Here is a 25,185-nt window from a genome sequence, read left to right as displayed (position 1 = left end):
ATGTTTCTGTATGAATTCACAAAAAGCATTTAAACTACATGACACCTCACATCATAACTGCTGCACATCCTCTTAAAGAAGGATGTGAATAGGCAGTTGAAAAGCTCATGAGTTCCTTGTTGAATAAAAGTATATTAATCTGTCCTCGATTTTCAGATCCAAAGGTATTTTGGCCGAATGACTATTTTTACTAAATACTAAACTCTTCTCATGAGTTCTGGCTGTGTTTAAATGTATTATAACAATTATTTTTACATAAACCAGCAGACAGTCAGATGTTAGCTCTGTAAACACATCACACAACAAACGCCGTCTGTCCTCATTTATTCTAACAAAACCAAAGCTGCCTATTAGGCCTGAAGTGCACTATCACTATCCATTTCCGTTTCAGAGGAATTAATGACTCTGTGTACGAGCCCAGGAAGCACTCAACCATTATTAGGAGCCTATTTCCTGACAATGACACAGAAATAGCCCTGTTTTTATTTACTGATGAACAACTTAGACACAAGTTAGAGCTTTGAGGAGTAAATCTCTGGCAGGCTGATGAAAGAAGAGGAATAACCTGATGCATCGTCTTGGAGTTTCTTTTAAAATATCAACTCTAACGGCTAGTTTTAGTCCAGATATAACTAAAGCACATCCTGTAGCATAGTTTCATAATATGATTAAGCAGAAATCTGCATACTCATCAAACAAAATGGCCTACTCCAGAGTACTAGTACTGGATCTCATTGAGGTGTAAAGAAAATGGATGGATACTGTATGTAGCTATATGCTGTAATGAATAGATATTTTAAGGGGAAAGTAGGTAGATTTTATTTTTATTTTAAATGGTTCAAAGTGCAGTGTGCCATTTCCTGTACCTTGCACAAGTATACAAACCCCATCACAGTTTGCCTCATTACAGCCACTGTACTTCATTGGAACTTGATGGGATAGACCAATACAAAGTACTGCACCGTTGAGACGTGAAAAAAAAATCATATCTGCCTTTCAAAATGTTTTACAAATAAAAACCTAAAATTTGTGCATTTACAGGTCCTTCTCAAAATATTAGCATATTGTGATAAAGTTCATTATTTTCCATAATGTCATGATGAAAATTTAACATTCATATATTTTAGATTCATTGCACACTAACTGAAATATTTCAGGTCTTTTATTGTCTTAATACGGATGATTTTGGCATACAGCTCATGAAAACCCAAAATTCCTATCTCACAAAATTAGCATATCATTAAAAGGGTCTCTAAACGAGCTATGAACCTAATCATCTGAATCAATGAGTTAACTCTAAACACCTGCAAAAGATTCCTGAGGCCTTTAAAACTCCCAGCCTGGTTCATCACTCAAAACCCCAATCATGGGTAAGACTGCCGACCTGACTGCTGTCCAGAAGGCCACTATTGACATCCTCAAGCAAGAGGGTAAGACACAGAAAGAAATTTCTGAACAAATAGGCTGTTCCCAGAGTGCTGTATCAAGGCACCTCAGTGGGAAGTCTGTGGGAAGGAAAAAGTGTGGCAGAAAACGCTGCACAACGAGAAGAGGTGACCGGACCCTGAGGAAGATTGTGGAGAAGGGCTGATTCCAGACCTTGGGGGACCTGCGGAAGCAGTGGACTGAGTCTGGAGTAGAAACATCCAGAACCACCGTGCACAGGCGTGTGCAGGAAATTGAAGCAGTCATTTCTGCCAAAGGATTCCTGACCAAGTATTGAGTGCATAACTGTACATGATTATTTGAAGGTAGACGTTTTTTGTATTAAAAACACTTTTCTTTTATTGGTCGGATGAAATATGCTAATTTTGTGAGATAGAATTTTGGGTTTTCATGAGCTGTATGCCAAAATCATCCATATTAAGACAATAAAAGACCTGAAATATTTCAGTTAGTGTGCAATGAATCTAAAATATATGAATGTTAAATTTTCATCATTACATTATGGAAAATAATGAACTTTATCGCAATATGCTAATATTTTGAGAAGGACCTGTATAATTAGTCCCCACAAAATCAATATTGTGTACAACCACACAGTTTCTGCTGAAACTACAGTTGCAAGTCTTTTAAATTATGCCTCTGCCATTTTTACCTGTTCTTCTCTGCACCAATAATCTCAGATTCAACTGGTAGCTTCTGTGAACATCAGTTTTTGCATATGGCCACAGACTCTCAATTGGATTTAAGTCTGGACTTTGACTAGGCCATTTATACACATGCATATGCTTTGCTTTGATTTAATTCATTCCATCGTAGCTCTGGCTGCATGTTCAGGGTCATGAACTGAATAGTGAACTTCCACCCTGGGCTAAAGTATTTTGCAGCGCCACCACCTTGTTTCACTGTGTGGATGGTATGTTCAGAGGGATGTGTACTGTTAGTTTTTCTCCACACCAAGTATTTCACAGATTAACCCAAAAAAAAAGTCAATTTAGATCCCATCCCACCGGAACATCTTTTTTTGCATGTTTGCTGTGTTCTCTGCTTTGCCTGTGGAAAACTACAAAGAGATTTTCTTCTGGTTTTCTTTTGCCACTCTTCTACTAGGACAGAAAAATGGTCTCCTTACAGGAACTATCAGTTCAGGTTGACAGCCATGTCTTGGTAGGTTTGATGCTGTGCCAGATGATGGATTGAAAAGAGCTCTTTGAGAACTTATCATGTTGTTTTATAACCTGAGCTTTAAAGTTGTCCACAACTTTATCTCTGACCTGTCTGCTTTGTTCCTTGCAGGGTCTGGGCTTTCATGCTGGAGAGACTTACTTGATTTTAGGGTTGAAACAATTAATAGGATTAATCGTGATTAATTGATTATTGAAAGAAAGAACAACCCACTCAGAGCAATTATTTGGCACAAATTGTACAAATAATGGTTACATTTTGGATTTAAGATGAAAAATCTTCTATGTCTGTAAATACACTCTATCCAGAGCTCCAAGAGTGGCAGAGCTTTAGGTTCACCTGGTACAAATCCTGTAAAAACTAATTAAGTACATTGTTTAATACTACTGGGCATTTTTTGTAATATAGGAAAACTAACTACAAATGCTGCCTTTTAATGTACAGGGGTTGGACAATGAAACTGAAACACCTGGTTTTAGACCACAATAATTTATTAGTATGGTGTAGGGCCTCCTTTTGCGGCCAATACAGCATCAATTCGTCTTGGGAATGACGTATACAAGTCCTGCACAGTGGTCAGAGGGATTTTAAGCCATTCTTCTTGCAGGATAGTGGCCAGGTCACTACATGATACTGGTGGAGAAAAACGTTTCCTGACTCGCTCCTCCAAAACACCCCAAAGTGGCTCAATAATATTTAGATCTGGTGACAGTGCAGGCCATGGGAGATGTTCAACTTCACTTTCATGTTCATCAAACCAATCTTTCACCAGTCTTGCTGTGTGTATTGGTGCATTGTCATCCTGATACACGGCACCACCTTCAGGATACAATGTTTGAACCATTGGATGCACATGGTCCTCAAGAATGGTTCGGTAGTCCTTGGCAGTGACGCGCCCATCTAGCACAAGTATTAGGTCAAGGGAATGCCATGATATGGCAGCCCAAACCATCACTGATCCACCCCCATGCTACACTCTGGGCATGCAACAGTCTGGGTGGTACGCTTCTTTGGGGCTTCTCCACACCGTAACTCTCCCGGATGTGGGGAAAACAGTAAAGGTGGACTCATCAGAGAACAATACATGTTTCACATTGTCCACAGCCCAAGATTTGCGCTCCTTGCACCATTGAAACCGACGTTTGGCATTGGCATGAGTGACCAAAGGTTTGGCTATAGCAGCCCGGCCGTGTATATTGACCCTGTGGAGCTCCCGACGGACAGTTCTGGTGGAAACAGGAGAGTTGAGGTGCACATTTAATTCTGCCGTGATTTGGGCAGCCGTGGTTTTATGTTTTTTTTATACAATCCGGGTTAGCACCCGAACATCCCTTTCAGACAGCTTCCTCTTGCGTCCACAGTTAATCCTGTTGGATGTGGTTCGTCCTTCTTGGTGGTATGCTGACATTACCCTGGATACCGTGGCTCTTGATACATCACAAAGACTTGCCGTCTTGGTCACAGATGCGCCAGCAAGACGTGCACCAACAATTTGTCCTCTTTTGAACTCTGGTATGTCACCCATAATGTGCGCATTTCAATATTTTGAGCAAAACTGTGCTCTTACCCTGCTAATTGAACCTTCACACTCTGCTCTTACTGGTGCAATGTGCAATCAATGAAGACTGGCTACCAGGCTGGTCCAATTTAGCCATGAAACCTCCCACAATAAAATGACAGGTGTTTCAGTTTCATTGTCCAACCCCTGTAAGTGTGGTAATAAAGGCTTAAAATTCATTCATTGTGATGAACTCGAGAGAGCCTTTAGATTGATTCAAAGAGGATTTCCAGAGGGATATCGACCAAAAAGCCACGTTGGAGATGTAGAGGCTGCTAAATCCTGAAATCTGATCCCTGCACAGAGGTATGAGAGAAAAAAAGCAACGGCTAGTTTAATGTTTTATATTACTAATAGTAAAATTTTAATTGTTGTGTTCATGCCCATATGTAAAAGAGGTTGTGAACCTGTTCTAACTAACTTCTATTGCCTTCACAGAACAGCAAGATTTTATTTAGGGGCATCAGGGCAAAGGGGGCTGAATACACCTCACAATAACGCATCACTTTGTGTTGGTCTATCACAAATTCTCAATAAAAATACACTGAAGTTGCGGTTGTAACGTGAAACAGTTCACAGGGTGTCAATACTTTTGCAAGGCACTGTATAGGCACTTTATAGAACAAGCCACAACACAAACAAATACTATGCAAATACATTTTGAACATGGACAAGAAAGTGTGTGCTGTACAAGTTGGCAGCAGAGGGAAGACCATAATGCAGATTCACTGACTGTGTGGTAACCATCAGAGGTTCCTCTTCCTGTGACCGTTTCCCCCCGACAGCTGCATGAAGCTGATACTGTATCAGCTCCAAGATCAACCTATCACACAGGTTTCCATTTAACACACAATGCTGACAGCACAAGACATGTTGAACTCCTGTTTAACCATAAGTTGTGTGGTGGAGATTTTGTGTTTGCAAAAAAGAACAACTCTGTTCATTCACCATTCCCTTTTTCTGGTGCTTCTTGCAAACAGCCATGCTACTGCAAAGGTCACTGATTGCATTGACTGAATGGAGATGACAGGCAGCATCTTCATCTGCCCTACCTGTGGATAGAAATCTCATGCCAAGCGCGCGCACACACATTTACAGCTCAGGATTATCTACAGCTGAACTGCCATGTTAGGCCCTCATGGTGTCAGGATGAGTGACACAGAGAGCATCTGCCTCACCTTTTGGAGAAGGAACGCCGCCTTAAACCAGCGAAAGTTGGCAGAAGTCTAATAATGAGAGGCAAATAGAAGTCTCTCCTCAAAAGGCTAATCCTAACGGACAGTTGCAGGGGCGAGCATTGAATAAGGGGGATTATCAAGACGCCTCAGCAGCAGGAGAAAAAAGTACTGCACCCACAAATAAACAGTTGGATTGCAGCAAGAGCATGCGTGGCGCAGTTTAATCAAGGGATGCTTCTGTGTGTGAGAGAGAGAGACAGAGAGTTTAAGAGGAAAATAAAGTAATCCTACAACAGCTATAAATTGTCCAATTATAATGAGGACATGGCTCTTCACAAACCATCGCTCCTCTTCATCATTCGCCATTATGCACCTGTATTGCCTGAATACATCCAGGCGCCTATCTCAAACCAGCACAAAGTGGCGGCTGTTAATCCGAAAACGTAGCAGCCCGGAGCAGAGGAACAGCTCCAAATATCTTTTAAAAAAGAAGTACTTTATGGAGCTGCAGCCTGCTGTAGCTGCTCTCCCATTAAAACCCAAATATTGCCGCTCTTTGTCCTCCACTATCAAACTCTTAGAAAACTCAGTGATATTTAGGTTTTTAAGCTCACAAACAGCCAGACGCAGAGAGTGACATTTTTGCATTCATTATGTACTTTCATATTCTTGTCAAATCTTTTTAGTCTTTCTAGTCTACGTCTACCTAAATTAAGACAAATAATCTTGGAAACGTTTTAAATTCTACAAGAGACACAGCCTAAAGTTTGTTTAGAGAAATTTGTGCTCTGGGGTTTTCTCCTGAAGCGTTCATGTGAGCGTGGAAAGGTTACACCCTGTGGTTGTGGTGACCCTCTGAACTGAATGACCCAAGTAGCAACACCAGTACTTCAAAAACCTGTGGAGAAAACCCTCTGCGGTCACACGGCCCTGCAGACACAGATCCTCTAAAACTGGACTGTTTCCTCTTAGAACAGCCAATCAGAGCTCAGCTTAAGAAAAAATAAAAACACGTTTACCATTTTTATTTCAGGGCTAATTTTAGCAGGAGAGGGATTTGACTGGAAATAATCCAGGAGGCACTGACCTACAGGAGGAGGCAAAAACAAAAACCACAGAATAGGATGGCGAGGGGGGGCATGTTGTCATAGCAATGCAGTTAAAGCTGTTTACTGATAATTATGGAGGTGAAGCTATATTTAATCCAAGGTTAGGATCAAGTTAAAGTTACTCCCAACTGGCAGCGGTATGAAGGTGATTTGATCCTCATAGCCGTTTTACATACGAGACAAGTTGATTAAAGAGCGCCATCTGGAGGCCAGATTGGAAACTTACTGATTAATAGAAGTGAAAGGAAACGGGCATGAATTCATTCAGTATTTGTACATGTAATGATGCAGCTGTTTCTTCTCCAGGGTGAAATGAACATGCAACATAAATTATTTTCAGAAACAAGAACTGGGTGAACTATGTTGAATTTACTGTGGATTTTTACTAATCCATACATGGTTCTATGGAGTTAAACCCTAAATCGTTGAAATACCGGTGAAAACATAAAAACAGCTGCTCAGCAATTATAAGGAGGATTTGATTGCTGAAATGGGGATACAATTTCCTTTTAATTAAAAAGATGGGTATAAATTATTTGACTTTTTTATTCAAGTGTAAAATAAAACATATTTCTAAATACATGACCCAGTAGTGTTGTTAAATACAGGAAGCAAGCTGCAGAGAAACTCTGCCTTTCCAATCAAAATCAGCAGAGGTCATTTAGGCTGGTTGAACTCCTGGCGGTTTTTATGCACAGTTCATAAATGTCTGAATAAGGTTGATCGGGGAAGCTTAATGTTAGTCTGCCTCATCCATCCCACAACCAGTTTGGGATATTTGTCCTGTTGGAACACCCGATTGTGTCCAAGTTTCAGCCATCTGACCCAGACAGTCACCATCAGATGAAAGAAAATTGCCACAATGACAAGAAGTTTCAATAAGAAAAGGGTTTTTTAAATCTAAGAAATCTGTATCAAATGTCTAACACAGTAGTGGCAGCATCATGCTAAGTTTCTGTTTCCCGTTGGCAAAGTAGACACAATGTTTGGGGGACAAAAGGTTCTGGATTGCAGAGTGAAAACACATTTTTATAATAACAAAAGCAGCCAAAAAAAACAAACATAAAAGTGTAGGGGCTGGCATGTCAGACATTATACTACATTAATGGTGATTATTGTGGAAATACAAAGATTATAGAGACTATTAGATCAGGTGTTAATCCACAGATTTCTTCACATCATGAACTCTGCTTTTTACGTTGCTTATTTAAGCTTTATTGTAGCACTTCCAGGCAATTACATCACATTTTCTGATAAAATTTGAAAAGTGGTTTACAGAGAGATGGAAAGAAGACTAAAATTATTGTTACAGACACAACATCTTTGTTTTTGTTACAGGAGATAAAATCCCGGACAGAGATCCTGGGATGATCAAAAATGTGTTCCGTCTTTGTTAACTTTATGCCAAAACTAGCTACCTGAATAAAACATGGTACATAATGGAGCTTTAACGTTTAAAAGACAGCTAACTAGGCCATAACTGTTAGCAGCTATGGTACCTCTGGTTGCTCTTCTGCTTCTAACTGGATCTGTTCATGTTTGCAGTGATACTATAATCACAGTAACTGGGCGTAACTGTGCAGAATACACCCTTTATTGTGTGAAATGCATCTAATCATCGCTCATGTATGAATAAATTACTCTTGAAATTGATTTGTTGGTGATTTCAAAGCAGTCCTGAGTCTATTTTTTCATTCTATGGCTAGGCAGCTGTTGGAGACCTATGCGAGTCCATGTGTTTAGACCTGAACCTGTAAGATGTCTGTGTTCCTCTCTTGGCCTTCAGTTCTTCTTTTTGATCCCAGATGTGCAATTGTTGAACAGGTTGAGGCCCGACCTGCTGTTCCCGCTGGCGTCTCCGCTGACTGTGACTCCGGGCTGCTGCAACACTTTGTCCAGAGTGGTTTTCTTAATGGCTGCTGGAGAGATGCGCTCCTGGTCTGCAAGGAACTGCAGCTCCCTGCAAACAAAATTAACAAAAACACCAGGTTAGTACAATTTAACTGTGTCAAGAGATAACTCATGCATTTTCAAATATAAAAAAAAAATAAAAAGATATCTGAAAAGTACGGCATACATTTGTATTCAGCACATTTTACCCTGATGCCTCCAAAAACAATACAGTGCCACCAAATGCCTAGTAAGTAGTCACCTACTTACTAAACGGAGTCCACCTGTGTCTAATTTAATCTCAGCTACTCTCTGAAGACCTCAGGGGTTTGTTGGAGAACATTAGTGAACAATCAGCATCATGCAGACCAAGGAACACAGCAGACAGGTCAGGGAGAAAGTTATGGAGACGTTTAAAGCAGAGTTAGATTATAAAACCACATCCTAATCCATCATCTGGAAATGAAAGGAGTGAGACGATCTAAACTAAAAAACCAGGCAAGGAGAACATTGGTTAAAGAAGTAGCCAAGAGGCCCCATGGTAACTCTGGAGGGGGTGCAAAGGTCCATTCCTCAGGTGGGAGAATCATTCAACAGACAACAATTATACGTGCGCTCCTTTAATTTAACCTGTAAGAAAGAGGGACAAGAAGAAAGCCATTGCTGAAGGGAAAACAAAAGAAGTCCAATTTGCCACAATACATGTAGGGGAGACGGCTCTGGTCAGACCAGACCGAAACAGAACTTTAGGTTTACATGATGTAAAACACTACGTCTGGCTGAGAGCTAACACTGCACAACATCTTACAAGCACAGCGTTCCCCACAGGGAAACATGGTGGTGGCAGCATTGTGATGTGGGAATGGCAGGGAAGCTGGTCAGTTGATCGGAACATGGGTGGAACAAAAAAAACAGGGTAAACCTGAAAGAAAACCGACTAGAGGCTGCAAAAAGACTTGAGACAAGGGTAGAGGATAATTTTTCAGCAGGACAACAACTCCAAACATACAACCAGAGCTGCTGTGGAAGGGTTTAGATTAAAGCATATTCATATGTTTCTATGGTCCAGACCATAATGTAACTGTACAATAAAATCCCACCACTTTGAGATTTGTGACGTGATAAAAAGTGAAAAGGTTCAAGGGGTATGAAAACTTTAATAAGACACTGTAAATACAAAAAATACCCAGAAAATTCCTGTTTGAATATCTCAAACATTTATAAGAAATGATCATTTTCTCATGCGACAGCCTCACCTTGTCCTGATGCACGAAGCCTCTACTGCATTGATCAGGAGGCTTCTGAAACCACCACTCTCCAAGAAGTGCAGGGCGTGGATGGTGGCGCCCCCTGGTGAGCATACGTTGTCCTTCAGCTGGCCAGGGTGTTGCTCTGAGTCCAGCAGCATCTTAGCAGCTCCCTGAGGAAAAACAGAACCAGGACAACAATAATAGCAGACAGCTGGAAGACTAAAAGCTCCAACCCAAATAGCTGCAAGGGTTACTATTTCAGAATGGTGAATAAAATAAATATGTAAAAACCCAATGAAAATAGCTTAAGTAACACAAAGGTTTCCTTTTATCTGTAAGCCAGAGGCTACTTGTTTCTAGTCTCTCCAGAGTATCATGATTTCTCTAAGGAAACAATTCCCCTTGTTAGTACAGGTCCTTCTCAAAATATTAGCATATTGTGATAAAGTTCATTATTTTCCATAATGTCATGATGAAAATTTAACATTCATATATTTTAGATTCATTGCACACTAACTGAAATATTTCAGGTCTTTTATTGTCTTAATACAGATGATTGTGGCATACAGCTCATGAAAACCCAAAATTCCTATCTCACAAAATTAGCATATTTCATCCGACCAATAAAAGAAAAGTGTTTTTAATACAAAAAACGTCAACCTTCAAATAATCATGTACAGTTATGCACTCAATACTTGGTCGGGAATCCTTTGGCAGAAATGACTGCTTCAATGCGGCGTGGCATGGAGGCAATCAGCCTGTGGCACTGCTGAGGTCTTATGGAGGCCCAGGATGCTTCGATAGCGGCCTTTAGCTCATCCAGAGTGTTGGGTCTTGAGTCTCTCAACGTTCTCTTCACAATATCTCACAGATTCTCTATGGGGTTCAGGTCAGGAGAGTTGGCAGGCCAATTGAGCACAGTGATACCATGGTCAGTAAACCATTTACCAGTGGTTTTGGCACTGTGAGCAGGTGCCAGGTCGTGCTGAAAAATGAAATCTTCATCTCCATAAAGCTTTTCAGCAGATGGAAGCATAAAGTGCTCCAAAATCTCCTGATAGCTAGCTGCATTGACCCTGCCCTTGATAAAACACAGTGGACCAACACCAGCAGCTGACACGGCACCCCAGACCATCACTGACTGTGGGTACTTGACACTGGACTTCTGGCATTTTGGCATTTCCTTCTCCCCAGTCTTCCTCCAGACTCTGGCACCTTGATTTCTGAATGACATGCAGAATTTGCTTTCATCCAAAAAAAAGTACTTTGGACCACTGAGCAACAGTCCAGTGCTGCTTCTCTGTAGCCCAGGTCAGGCGCTTCTGCCGCTGTTTCTGGTTCAAAAGTGGCTTGACCTGGGGAATGCAGCACCTGTAGCCCATTTCCTGCACACGCCTGTGCACGGTGGCTCTGGATGTTTCTACTCCAGATTCAGTCCACTGCTTCCGCAGGTCCCCCAAGGTCTGGAATCGGCCCTTCTCCACAATCTTCCTCAGGGTCCGGTCACCTCTTCTCGTTGTGCAGCGTTTTCTGCCACACTTTTTCCTTCCCACAGACTTCCCACTGAGGTGCCTTGATACAGCACTCTGGGTACAGCCTATTTGTTCAGAAAGTTCTTTCTGTGTCTTACCCTCTTGCTTGAGGGTGTCAATAGTGGCCTTCTGGACAGCAGTCAGGTCGGCAGTCTTACCCATGATTGGGGTTTTGAGTGATGAACCAGGCTGGGAGTTTTAAAGGCCTCAGGAATCTTTTGCAGGTGTTTAGAGTTAACTCGTTGATTCAGATGATTAGGTTCATAGCTCGTTTAGAGACCCTTAACTGTACATGATTATTTGAAGGTTGACGTTTTTTGTATTAAAAACACTTTTCTTTTATTGGTCGGATGAAAATGCTAATTTTGTGAGATAGGAATTTTGGGTTTTCATGAGCTGTATGCCAAAATCATGCGTATTAAGACAATAAAAGACCTGAAATATTTCAGTTAGTGTGCAATGAATCTAAAATATATGAATGTTAAATTTTCATCATGACATTATGGAAAATAATGAACTTTATCACAATATGCTAATATTTTGAGAAGGACCTGTATTTGTAAATGCTGTATGTTGTTAATCTGGGTAATTTTATTTTGCCTCCTAACCTGTGATGAAAAATATCAGAGAACTCACCAAGAGAGCCTGAGCTCCTAATCTGACAGCGAGCCTCCTGGGCAGACCCATCTTCACACCTCCGTCTGCAAGAGCGTCCAGGGCTGTGAAGGCCTGGTTAAAAAAAAGAACACAACGAGTTCAAACTGTATCACTGAGATCTGACATTCGTCTGTGCAGGTGCTTCATTCATTACGTCTCCCTTTAAAATGTGTAGTTTGAAGAAAACTCCTTTAGTCTTCAGTCCTTCTTCAGTTAAAGCAGGAAGAATTCAGCTTCGGTAAAACAAAGCCACCCTTCTGCTTTCTAACTAAAGCATTAATTAGATAAAGGCAGGCGTTTGCCCATTCCTCATTTCCCTTCACATTTCTGAATCATCCTAAAAGTGAAAACATAACATCCTGGCACAGAACAATTATATCTCTGAAACAATGAGAAGAAACATCACCTAAAAAACTCTTCCACAAAAACACCAGAAATCGCGCAGAAAATGTTGCCGTCAATTCATCTCATCTCCACACATAGAGAAATAAAGCAGTAGAATTAATTTTGTGTCCATGACTGAACTCCAAGACTGATGTTTTTGAGGCTTCCAGATGGCTGTTAGGTGCCAGTATTAGCACATGTACAGAATGTCTCTTAGCACATTGCTCCTCTATCTTTTGTTGCCATCTGGTGTGGTTCTCAATGGATATTTCACCACTCTTCTTGGCATCTTTTGTAGAGCTTAAACTGGTTAGTTTCCTGGCACAGAGCTGGATTTTCAGCACAGTCCACAAATAGTCAATAGGGCTGAGGCCAGGACCGTTCCAGAAGCTGTAGATTAGCATGCTTTATCCATTGCAAGCAGGTTCTGGTATGTGTTTGGGGTTTTTCTCCTGTAGGACCACCCAACCTTGCTGAAGTTTGAGCCACCTCAGTCGAACTGTCACCATCAGATAAAAGGAAGTGGTTAGAATGATCAAACAAGTCAAGATCCATCAAAGCTCCAGCTGACAGTGTTAATGTCTACAGATGAACAGGTTTAACACCAGCATGGGCTGACAGGATGTAGGTCAACTCTGCTCCAAAATGTAAAATATGGATGTCTTTGATAAGGGGACTTTAATGGGTTCTGATGACTGGAAACAAAAATTTGACATCCTAACTAAACATTTTTTTCAAATTTCTTCAAATCAGAAGCTTCATTTCTAAAACTCAAAAATCTCCATGGCAGAGAGCCACTTTATTAGGTACACCTTGCTAGTACCGGGTTGGACCCCCTTTTGCCTTCAGAACTGCCTTAATGCTTCGTGGCATGATGCGAATCTCCCGTTCCACCACATCCCAAAGGTGCTCTATTGGATTGAGATCTGGTGACTGTGGAGGCCATTTGAGTCCAGTGAACTCATTGTCATGTTCAAGAAACCAGTCAGATGATTCGTGCTTTATGACATGGCGTGTTATTCTGCTGGAAGTAACCATCAGAAGATGGGTACACTGTGGTCATAAAGGGATGGACATGGTCAACAACATTACTCAGGTAGGCTGTGGCGTTGACACGATGCTCAATTGGTACTAAGGGGCCCAAAGTGTGCCAAGAAAATATCCCCCACATCATTACACCACCACCACCATGAACTGTTGATACAAGGCAGGATGGATCCATGCTTTCATGTTGTTGACGCCAAATTCTGACCCTACCATCTGAATGTCGCCGCAGAAATCGAGACTCATCAGACCAGGCAACGTTTTTCCAATCTTCTATTGTCCAATTTTGATGAGCCTGTGTGAATTGTAGCCTCAGTTTCCTGTTCTTAGCTGACAGGAGTGGCACACGGTGTGGTCTTCTGCTGCTGTAGCCCATCCACCTCAAGGTTTGATGTGTTGTGTGTTCAGAGATGCTCTTCTTCAGGCCTTAGTTGTAACGAGTGGTTATTTGAGTTACTGTTGCCTTTCTATCAGCTCGAACCAGTCTGGCCATTCTCCTCTGACCTCTGGCATCAACAAGACATTTGCCCCCACAGAACTTCCGCTCACTGGATATTTTCTCTTTATCAGATCATTCTCTGTAAACCCTAGAGATGGTAGTGCGTGAAAATTCCTGTTGATCAGCAGTTTCTGAAATACTCAGACCAACCCGTCTGGCACCAACAACCATGCCACGTTCAAGGTCACTTAAATCACCTTTCTTCTCCATTCTGATGCTCAGTTTGAACTGCAGCAGATCATCTTGACCATGTCTACATGCCTAAATGCATTAAGTTGGTGCCATGTGATTGGCTGATTAGAAACTTGCGTTAACGAGCAGCTGGACAGGTGTACCTAATAAAGTGGCCTTTAAATGTATATACACTGCTAAACAAATTTCATTCTAAGATCCCAGACATACGGGTTTGATGCAGAGCCAAAAGCACATTGATTCTTGGCTTATGGGAATGTTAAGAAATCCAAAGTTTTTGGAAGGAGGGTCTGGAGGAAATTTCACATATTACAGGTGTTAAACTGAACCCATGTCCTAAACTATGTATGGTAGGGATTTTCCTAACTGAAAGTCAATTAAGCAACGCTGACCAAAAAAAAACAACAAACAAACAAAAGAAAAACAATGTATCGCTCATTACATTCAGAGTACAGTATAGTCAAATCATGGAAAACCATTACAAGACCACATCTGAAAACATGGCTGTAAACATTATCAGACTCTTTAGATCTGGAGAAACTTCCTTTTAGGATTAAGGGTAAATATTCTGCCTTTAAAATGATGTGGAGGAATTATTTTGACATATGATGATGAATGAACTTGATTGTTCTTAATAAATCTTACATGGGAGACGTAACTGTTAGCGTACGTGAATCTGAAGGAACCCAAACATTCTTGACCGTTTGGAATTGCTGCAGTCATATCACCTGATATATATACAGGGGTTGGACAATGAAACTGAAACTCCTGGTTTTAGACCACAATAATTTATTAGTATGGTGTAGGGCCTCCTTTTGCGGCCAATACAGCGTCAATTCGTCCTGGGAATGACATATACAAGTCCTGCACAGTGGTCAGAGGGATATTAAGCCATTCTTCTTGCAGGATAGTGGCCAGGTCACTACGTGATACTGGTGGAGGAAAACGTTTCCTGACTCTCTCCTCCAAAACACCCCAAAGTGGCTCAATAATATTTAGATCTGGTGACTGTGCAGGCCATGGGAGATGTTCAACTTCACTTTCATGTTCATCAAACCAATCTTTCACCAGTCTTGCTGTGTGTATTGGTGCATTGTCATCCTGATACACAGCACCGCCTTCAGGATACAATGTTTGAACCATTGGATGCACATGGTCCTCAAGAATGGTCCGGTAGTCCTTTCAGTGACGCGCCCATCTAGCACAAGTATTGGGCCAAGGGAATGTCATGATATGGCAGCCCAAACCATCACTGATCCACCCCCATGCTTCACTCTGGGCATGCAACAGTCTGGGTGGTACGCTTCTTTGGGGTTTCTCCACACCGTAACTCTCCCTGATGTGGGGAAAACAGTAAAGGTGGACTCATCAGAGAACAATACATGTTTCACATTGTCCACAGCCCAAGATTTGTGCTCCTTGCACCATTGAAACCGACGTTTAGCATTGGCATGAGTGACCAAAGGTTTGGCTATAGCAGCCCGGCCGTGTATATTGACCCTGTGGAGCTCCTGACGGACAGTTCTGGTGAAAACAGGAGAGTTGAGGTGCACATTTAATTCTGCCATGATTTGGGCAGCCGTGGTTTTATGTTTTTTGGATACAATCCAGTTTAGCACCCGAACCTCCCTTTCAGACAGCTTCCTCTTGCGTCCTCAGTTAATCCTGTTGGATGTGGTTCGTCCTTCCTGGTGGTTTGCTGACATTACCCTGGATACCGTGGCTCTTGATACATCACAAAGACTTGCTGTCTTGGTCACAGATGCGCCAGCAAGACGTGCACCAACAATTTGTCCTCTTTTGAACTCTGGTATGTCACCCATAATGTTGTGTCCATTTAAATATTTTGAGCAAAACTGTGCTCTTACCCTGCTAATTGAACCTTCACACTCTGCTCTTACTGGTGCAATGTGCAATCAATGAAGACTGGCTACCAGGCGGGTCCAATTTAGCCATGAAACCTCCAAATTCCTCGACATACACTATATTGCCAAAACTATTGGGTCATGAAAACTGGCATTACAATCACCTCCATGGCTGCAGGTGGATAAAGTTTGGTGTGGAGAAACCTGACTGGCTGCACAGAGTCCTGACCTCAACCTTCTAGAAGCTCTTTGGGATGACTTAGACCAGAAGCTGCAGTTCTGGTTTCTAGTCTCATCTAGCTATGAACTCACTCCTAAACCTTGTGGAAGATGTTTACAGAACAGTTAAACAAATTGGACCTTATAGATTAAGAATAGGATGTCATCAAAGGAGACGGACAAATAATGTGTTTGTTATATAATCATTCAACCCAACAAAAAGAAAGTTTACGATAAATAATTTCAACCTCCAAACTTTTGACAGCAAATACTGATAAAATTATTATTTATTTTCTCTTAATTTACCAGGTAAAACAACCCATAGAGAATGAAATCTCTTTTCAAGAGGGAAGAAATTAAATCAGTTACATTTATACATACAATAAGTAAAATAACAAGCCATAAAAGGTCAAAAGTAAAAATATGACTGTCTATGTACAATAAAAAGGTACTTTTGCACCAAATCTGTATTTGTTTGAGAAATCTTCAGAGACATCATTGACAATCATATTTCTTGTTGGGCAGATGGAAAGTTCTGCCCAGAACCCTACCTGTTTGACATTAATCAAATTCTCTCCAGACTAAATCAATTCCAGACAAAAACCCGATACATTTTGCCATCAACTGTGAAATCGTGCAGCTAAGAGCAAGTTTCAGCTAGGCAGCAAATTCCAATCAGATCCTCAGCCGATCAAAAATTTACAACACACTCCAGGCCTCGTTGTGCATTTTTCCACAGAAATACAACAAACCATTACAGAAAAAACACAAAGTACTTGACTCACATAGGCGGGTCCACTGCCACTCAGTCCAGTAACAGCATCAATTAGGTCCTCCTCCACCTCTGTGCAGAAACCAACACTAGCCATCAGCTGCTCCAGCAGCTTCCCATCTTCCACCTTAAATAACCACATGAGTAATATCAATAATTTTAATGCTCAGCTTTACTTTCATGAATAAATATATCAATTCATCGTGTTTTCTAAATACAAATACTTTCTCGCTGCTAAAGCAGCATGCCAATACTCCAACTTACCTCTGCATGTGTTCCAGTGGCGTACACAGTAGCTCCCTCTCGCACCACAACAGGGGTATTGGTCATACACCTCATGACTCTGGGAGCTGAACGGTGCTGAAGCAGCTTCTGCATAATGCAAAAGAAAAACAGAGGAGATGTGTGTAGGAGAAAGGGAGTACAAGTTCGTTCACAGGCTGAAAACCCTTCCCAAGCAGAGTGCTTTTAACAACTCTGACTATAAGGATGTGGAAAAAGATCCTGGTAGTTGGAGAAACTTGAACAATCCACCTATCCAACACCTGCATGGTTTTAATATCAGTTAGAGTTTTACCTTCTCTATGGAGCTGATGGTAACACCTGCAGCACAGGAGACTATGAGATGACGGTCCTCGATGTCTGGTCCGATCTCATCCAGGACGAAGGGGATAATGTGGGGCTTCACAGCCAGAAACAGCACGTCGCTCCTGTTAACGGTTTCTTTGTTGCTCGTGGTCAGATTCACCCCCATTTTCTAAAGGAAAACAAAAAACTTGATTTTTGTAATAATAAAAGGCGGGTTAAATGCACATTTCTGAAACCACGTTTGTTCAGAATGCACAACTTTCATTCCTTTACGCACATTCTGCATTTCACCCGTTTCCAAACACGACACAACTACGTATAAACCTTTCTTCTCACCCTCAGCCCCGTCACCGTGGCCAGGTCTGTGTCCGGGGAGCTGGCTGTAATCCTGTTGGCTGCAATCACACCTGTGATGTAAATTGTGAGAAGATGGGAATAAAACAAATGTGAGATGGAGAGAAGCAGCAAATCCAAAAAACAGTAACTGAAAATCAAGTTAAGAGAGATCCAAACCATCTGTCAACTATTTCTCCTGGACACAAGTTGTCATTTTATTTTGTGCCTTAGATGCTTGATTTACAGTACTTGCATAACTTACAAAACATTACATTTACACCAATCATTCTGCACAAGAAACATAAAAACGAAGGAATATTCAGCAGATATCCTTGATGATTTTTGATGAAAATAAAACAGCCTATTGACTATTGTACTATATTTGCATGTATGTGTACTGTATGCACAGGTTGAAGCAAAACAGGAAACTGCAAAAGTCATTGTCAGCTGAGCTGAGATTACCTTATTAATCTGTTTACCCATTAAAACTCAAAGACAAACATATTTAATCCAAATGTTTGAAAGGTGGATCAAATTATTTATGTCTTATTCCCCAAACACTGCAGTGAAAACTGGTGACTTTGGTTAGAAAAGCTGATCATAAGTAAGGCTCCAAACTCTAAGAGATAATGAGTTTTATGAGGTGTTCATTTCACCCTTTCATACATTTGTACCTTTTGTACCTTACTTCACTTTTTTGAAAAAAAAAAAAAAAAAAAGAGCCATCTGCCACGGGACAGCTTGTACAGGCAATGCATCAATCTGTCCCCATTTGGAGAACATATTGTACCTGCTTTAAAAGCTTAGAATTTAAGATAATTTTCAATATTTCACTCATTGTCTGTAGCACGGGTCTCCAGCTCTAGTCCTAGAGAGCTGCTGTCCTGCAACCTTTAGTTCCAACACACCTAAATCAAATGAATGGCTCATTACCAGACCTGTGCAGAACTTAACAACATGCTGAGGAGGTCCAGTTATGTTGTGGAGCATAGATGCATCTAAAGGTTGGCAACAATAAATAATATCTACCAGTAGGAAGTCACTTATAATTAGTATGGTTTGATCAAGGGTCATAATCTGTAGGATTTCTTAATGTTTCATCAGGCCCAAACAGGGATCAGAAGCACAATCCATGGAAACTAACTGCTATAGAAAGTTTTATGGAAAATATACAATAAAAATAAAATGTGAGATTTTAAAATGTTTACAGGCAAAGAGAAATACATTTATTTGCAATGGCTAACTGTATGTTGTGGTTTCTTTACTGCTTCCTTCTGTTTTGAAAACAGAAGGAAGTACGAAAGAAATGGTAATGAGTGGTGAAGGTGGGGTTTGATCTGTAGAGCAATATATTGAATCCCAGTCCTTACTGCAACATCAATGCGTGCAATATTGCTATCACCCTCGAGTGCTTTCATGCAATATTTGCAAAACCATATTATTTCTGGTGCCATGCAATAAAAGTGTGCTTTCCAATAAACTGCTAATTCAAGTTGTGTGAAAGTGAGAGAGAGCAAGACTTAAAGTAGACACATTGAAGGCTAAAATGCTACACCACAGTTACTCTTTTTTTATTGTTTTTTTTTTTAGCATTTAACTTCTGTCCATTGAGGAGCATGCTGGATTTGAGAATATTGCAATTTGGAAATCTCAGATTTAAAAGTAATGATTTTCTAAAATATATTCAAGGAGACTGATATCAACTTCACAACCATTTTACCTTCATTTTATAAACTGTCAAACTCAGTTTTACAATGACTGCACTCTCTCTCACACACACCCAGTGTGACATCACCTCTGGTACCAATATAAATAAGAATTTGCTCATAGAAGGAAAGCTAGAAAAAGTATTATGAAAGATGATGTTCTTCTACGAATCTATGACCTGGTAACTGCAGGTCAAACATTTACAAATCTAGAAGATTGTTAAACTGGACACAAAATTCTGATCAGAGCATCTCTAATTATTTAATACTGCAAAAAAGAGAACAACTTCTCAGGGATCTGATGAGACGTATTTTAAGTATACATCAATGTGAAAGATGGCCTGACTGATGAATCCTGACTTAAAACAGCTGAAAGACACAGAAAATGAGTGCAAAGTTGCAGAAACCTTTACCTGCAGCTGTGAAACCTTTCACAAGTGCATGAGCCAGCTGGCCTGCTCCGATGAATCCAACACTCATCTTGGCAGATGATGTGGCGTTTATGACCTGTCAAGGAAAACAAACAGATGTTGCAGATAAAAATCTGCTTATTATTATTATTTTTTTTTTACCATCCAGGGCTCCTCTTCGTGTTTTCAAGTGAAGTTTGATTAAAAATAAAAAATACAGACTTAACGGTGATCAAACGTGAGAAAAATCAATTGGATTATCCACAGAAATTGATCAATGAAACATAATAAAAGTAAATGATTTGATTTTGGAACAAGCATTACTGGTTCAGTTACATTCATTACAACAGAAGCTTCTATTTCATAGAGTTCAGAGAGACACTTAAATGATCTAATATACGAGATGAATCATTATAAACTGCACTGCGGTTCAGTTAAACCCTTAATTCCGTTTAATACATCCGAGCTAGTTGCTTCCTTTTATGATGCTAGCTGTCCCTAAAACCCCCAGAGTGTCTCTTGCTAGCCCGGTTCTCAGAAGATAAAAGTACGAATCATTAAACCAACAGATACCTTACTGTTGACGCTTCAGCTGATCTGTCTGAACTAGCAGACTGTTGTCGACGTGACCTTAATGTCCCAGGACACCAAAAAAAAACCCAAAAAAACCCAACATAAACCACTTCTTGTGTAAACGTGGCTTCCTTTTTTCACTCAACTCCCATGTGCTCTGAGCACATAATAGAAAAGGATTCTGACCAATCATAAACAGACGTTCCGAGGATTTGACCAATAAAATAGGGAACTACATGACATGGGCGGGACTTAATGTTCACCACGCCCAGTTGCATCATTCCTCGAATTTTTAGCGTTAAAGAGGATATCTATCTATCTATCTATCTATCTATCTATCTATCTATCTATCTATCTATCTATCTATCTATCTATCTATCTATCTATCTATCTATCTATCTATCTATCTATCTATCTATCTATCAACATTATGTATATTTATTTATTTTTTACTTTATTATTGCTACATTACTTAACTTTGTCATAATAACAACAGTTAAAGATAACATTTAAATGTGGTGGAGGATCATACAACTGCATAGTCAAAAGTGCAAGTGGTGTAAAATAAATAAATATATATAAGATATAAATAAATATGACTTTGTTTTCCCTGAGGGTAACAGGTGAAAGAGGTTATGTGCAGGATGGGACCTATCCGGCAGGCTGTTGTTCCCTCGTCTAAGGCAGCGAGTGGTAAAGATAGTTTTGATCTCCAGGAGAGTAGTCGCGATGATCTTTTCTGCTGTTTTAACCACCCGCCTGAGAGCCTGCTGGTCAACCTTAGCGCAGCTGGAGAACCACACTAGAAATCCTTAGGTTATTGTACTTCCAATAACACAGCTGTAAAACTTTATCATAAGCTGCTGAGGAATTTTGGCCCATTTCAGGTTCCTCAAGGAGAAACTGTGTTGCTGGGCCTTTCTGATAGCTGAGGCGATGTTAGTGCTCCAGGAAAGGTCCTCTGTCACAGTCACACCCAGGAATTTGAATTTTGTAACCCTCTCCACTACTTTGTTGCCAATAGAGAGTGGAGGGTGAATATTTTTCCTTTTATTGCGAAAGTCCAAACTACAAGACATGATCTATAGGTATGCACTTAAACTAAAGTCAGACCAAATAGGATTGTCTTTGGTTTGCATTTAAAAACATCCAAACTCTGAACTGCCTTCAGGTCATCAGGAAGCTTGTTCCACAGATTAGGTTTCATTGTAACAGAAAGACGCCTCAATGTCTGTTTTTTAGGTCCATTTCCAGAAGAAGAGAGCCAGTTGGACAAAAGTAAGTCTGATAAATAGGGTGGGCTGATACATTAGGAGTTTTAAATACAATAAGTTTACAATGAGTAGGTGAATTCAGTTTTAGTGGAGCGTTGACTCATTTTTCTTCTTTTATACACAACTAAAGGATAAAGCTGAATTACTTTTAATTCAATAACTGACCAGCATGTCCTTAAAACAAACAAACAAACAAACAAAAAAACAAACAAACGCATACACACACAAACACACAAACACACACTTGTGGATCATCTGCCGGATGGCAGAAGTGAGAACACTGAGTGCTGTGGGTGAGTTTGGTCTCTGATCTTGTTGTGAGCTCTCTTTGCACACAGAGTCTATAAATGTCCTGTGAGGGGAGGGAAGTTCCACAGACCAATTGTGGAGTTTTAATGACATACAGGAGCGCTTTCCTGTCCTGAATAGTGCAGTTCCCAAACCACACTATGATGGAGTTTCAGAATCAGAATCAGCTTTATTGCCAAGTTCATACATACAAACAAGGAATTTGCCTCCGTTACACTTTGCTCTTTTGTTCTGTTTTTGCATTACAGAATATACAAATTTACAATTTACAATTTACAATGTACAATATACACATATCTAATAAAAAAGGTGCATTTGCAACATCTGTATGCTGTTGTTCTGTACACTATTGAATGTTCAACAGAGAAGCAGCCTGGGGGAAGAAACTGTCTCTGTGGCGGCTGGTTTTAGTAAACAGTGCTCTGTAGCGACCGCCTGAAGGTAAAACTCTAAACAGTTTATGTGCAGGGTGTGTGGGGTCGGCAGAGATTTTGGCAACTCTTTTCTTGACCTTAGACCTGTATAAGTCCTGGATGGAGGGAAGGTCAGCTCGGATTATTCTCTCTGCAGTCCTGATTATTCGTTGCAGGACTGCAGAGAGAATAATCTGTAGTCGATTATTTGTCAGGATGCGCTTCACTGTAGATCTGTTAAAAATTGATGAGGAGTTTGGAGTTATAATTTCCTCAGCTTCCTTAAAAAGAAGAGTTTCTGTTGAGCCTTCCTAGTGATATGCTGTATGTTGTGGGACCAGGTGAGATCCTCACTGATGTATCTGCAGAGGAATGTGAAGGTTTTCACCTTCTCTACCTGTTTCCCTTGAACAATTAGAGGTGTGTGCTGGCCACCGCTCTTTTTTGGACTAATAATCATCTTCTTCATCTTTTCAGCATTTAGGGAGAGATTATTTTCCAGACACGAGGAAGATAGCTGAACCACCTTCGCCCTGTTGCCTCCTCTCTATCAGTAATGAGTCAGTCATCGATTACTGATTACTGATTATCTCTATCAGTAATCGATGACAGTTGTGTCATTGGCATAGTTTATGATAGTGGACTTGGTCTGGGAGGGGATAGAGTCTTAGGTGAAGAGTGCAGAGAGGAGAGGACTCAGTACACAACTTTGGGGGGTCCCAGTGCTGAAAATGTTTTTGGTGCCTGATGTCCTAGTACCAACTCTAACTGTCTGAGGTATGGGAAGTTCGAGATGCAGTGGCAGAGAGGAGTTGTCTGTCCAAGGGTGTGAAGCTTGCCAGACAGTCTGGGAATAACTGTATTAAATGCAGAACTGTAGTGTATTAACAGCAGTTGGTCTTAGGTGTTTTTGTTCTCCAAGTGTGAAAGGACTGTGTGTAGGGCTGCATTTACAGTGTCATCAGAAGACTTGTTCTGGTGGCATGCAAATTGCAGGGGATCTGGTGTCTCTGGGATAACCTGCCTGAAGCATGTAGGAACGATGACTGGGAGAGGGGACAGGTTAAAAATATCTGTGAGAACCTCAGCAAGCTCAGGGGAGCAGACCCTCAGGGCATAGCCAAGAATGTCGTCAGGGCACGCTGCTTTTCAGAGGTTAATTCTCCTCAAAATCTTATACACTTCAGTTGAGGTCAGTGCATGGGGAGCTCTGCTCCTCATCTAGTAAAAACCCTTTGAGTTGGGTGTTGTTCAGGGAGTCATAGCAAGCGTAGAACTCATTCAGCTTGTCTGGAAGCATATGTTGGGAATCTGTGGTGTTATAATATTCCTCTATCTTCAGCCTGTACTGCCATTTGGCTATAATGATGGATCTGCATAGTTCATATCTGGTGTTCTGTTAACCTTGCACAGGCAAAGGCAGTAGAACGAGCATGTAATAAAAACCTGGAATCATGGACAATTAAAAAAAATCTGTGCTTACACTGTTGTAGTCAAAACTTATACATCACTATATCAATCAACCGATCAAACTTTATTTATAGAGCACTTTCCATACCGTCAAGTGTAACACAAAGTGCTTTGTCATGGTTAAAATGTCGTTTTAAGCTGAGGTGCACAAAAAGAAAAAGACGCCTGTGTTTTAGTACGCACTCTGGGAACCAATAGAAGAACCTTTCCAAAAGATCCACTGGGCCTGGAGGGCTGAATGACAGAAGCAAATCTAATAACTGGGGTGGGTGAAGACTGTTAAATACCACTAAGAGCAAATTAAAATAAATTCTAAAATGGACAGGCTGCCAATGGCCAGAGTGATGTGATCAGATGTACTCCACACAAAGCTTTGGTAAAACCTGAAAACTGAATCCAGCAGTTGTTATTTTGTATCCTATCAGATTTGACAGAATTTGTAACAAAGGTAAAACGGATGCTGTACACATCGTACACTGTACAGCATGAATGAGCATCTCACAGCGGTTCATTTATTGAGATTGACTGCATCATTATTAGACTCAGCCTCTAGTTGTCTCTTGACTGTGTAGACATTACTGCAATTAACCCTCCTCTCTAACTGTCTCATTTGACATGTGTCATGCCATATGAGACTAAACTTAGTCTATATATGAGGAATTACAGGAATGCAGACTGGTTTTTTTTTTGGTATGTTCATGTCTATATTTAAAGCCTATTGCTGTGCCTGAGGCCGAGGTCTGAGACTGTCAGCTGTTCAGATCCTCGTTTACACAGTTGGACAGGAGCATAAAAACAAAGAAAAAATAACTCTAAATCAACAATCTTGTTCACTCTGGAATTGGTTTAATTTTCATGCCATCTCCTGAATGATTGAATGATTTTGTTTTGATTTTGATTTAAATAATTTAATATACCCTGTTTAATGAACAGGTTCCTGGGTTCAAATCATGACAGGGGCCACTTATTTGGAGTGTGCGGGTCTTTTATTTGTATAACTGGGTTTTCTGCAGTTTCTTCCCACAGTCCAAAGAGGTGCATGATAATTTATTTAGCAATTCTAAATTAGCATAAGTTAGGGTGTGTCTGTGTGGCTGTCTTCCTTTAATGTCTCTGTGCTGCCCTGTGACGGACTGGCATCCTGTCTGGAGGGTACCCTTCTGCTTGACCAGAGCTGGAAATGGGTGCATAGATAGATGGATGAATGTTTGGTTTACTCAGTGTCCAAAATAGACAAAGGTTGACTTCTGCAGCTGTAGTTTGTAAAGTTTAAAGACAGAAACAACTGAAGCCATTTAGCTTAGTGTTGAATGAGATGTCCTACTCAGA

The 25,185-nt window shown here is 40.6% G+C and overlaps 1 protein-coding gene across 1 annotated transcript; it reads right to left on the bottom strand.

Moving 5' to 3' along the window:
* Positions 1-7,659: 7,659 nt before the first annotated feature.
* pycr1b (pyrroline-5-carboxylate reductase 1b) lies at positions 7,660-20,554 on the bottom strand. Its single transcript, XM_047364265.1, has 9 exons — positions 20,391-20,554; positions 19,821-19,914; positions 17,702-17,772; positions 17,355-17,534; positions 17,042-17,149; positions 16,791-16,904; positions 11,782-11,874; positions 9,620-9,783; positions 7,660-8,433 (listed from the first exon to the last, which is right to left on the bottom strand). Exons 2-9 carry the CDS (start codon positions 19,885-19,887, stop codon positions 8,256-8,258), a joined length of 975 nt encoding a protein of 324 aa, XP_047220221.1. The 5' UTR covers positions 19,888-19,914; positions 20,391-20,554; the 3' UTR covers positions 7,660-8,255.
* Positions 20,555-25,185: the final 4,631 nt, after the last annotated feature.

The sequence above is a fragment of the Girardinichthys multiradiatus genome, chromosome 5 (genome assembly GCF_021462225.1).
Source record: "Girardinichthys multiradiatus isolate DD_20200921_A chromosome 5, DD_fGirMul_XY1, whole genome shotgun sequence".
NCBI lineage: Eukaryota > Metazoa > Chordata > Actinopteri > Cyprinodontiformes > Goodeidae > Girardinichthys > Girardinichthys multiradiatus.
This window is presented reverse-complemented; position numbering and strand designations above follow the sequence as displayed.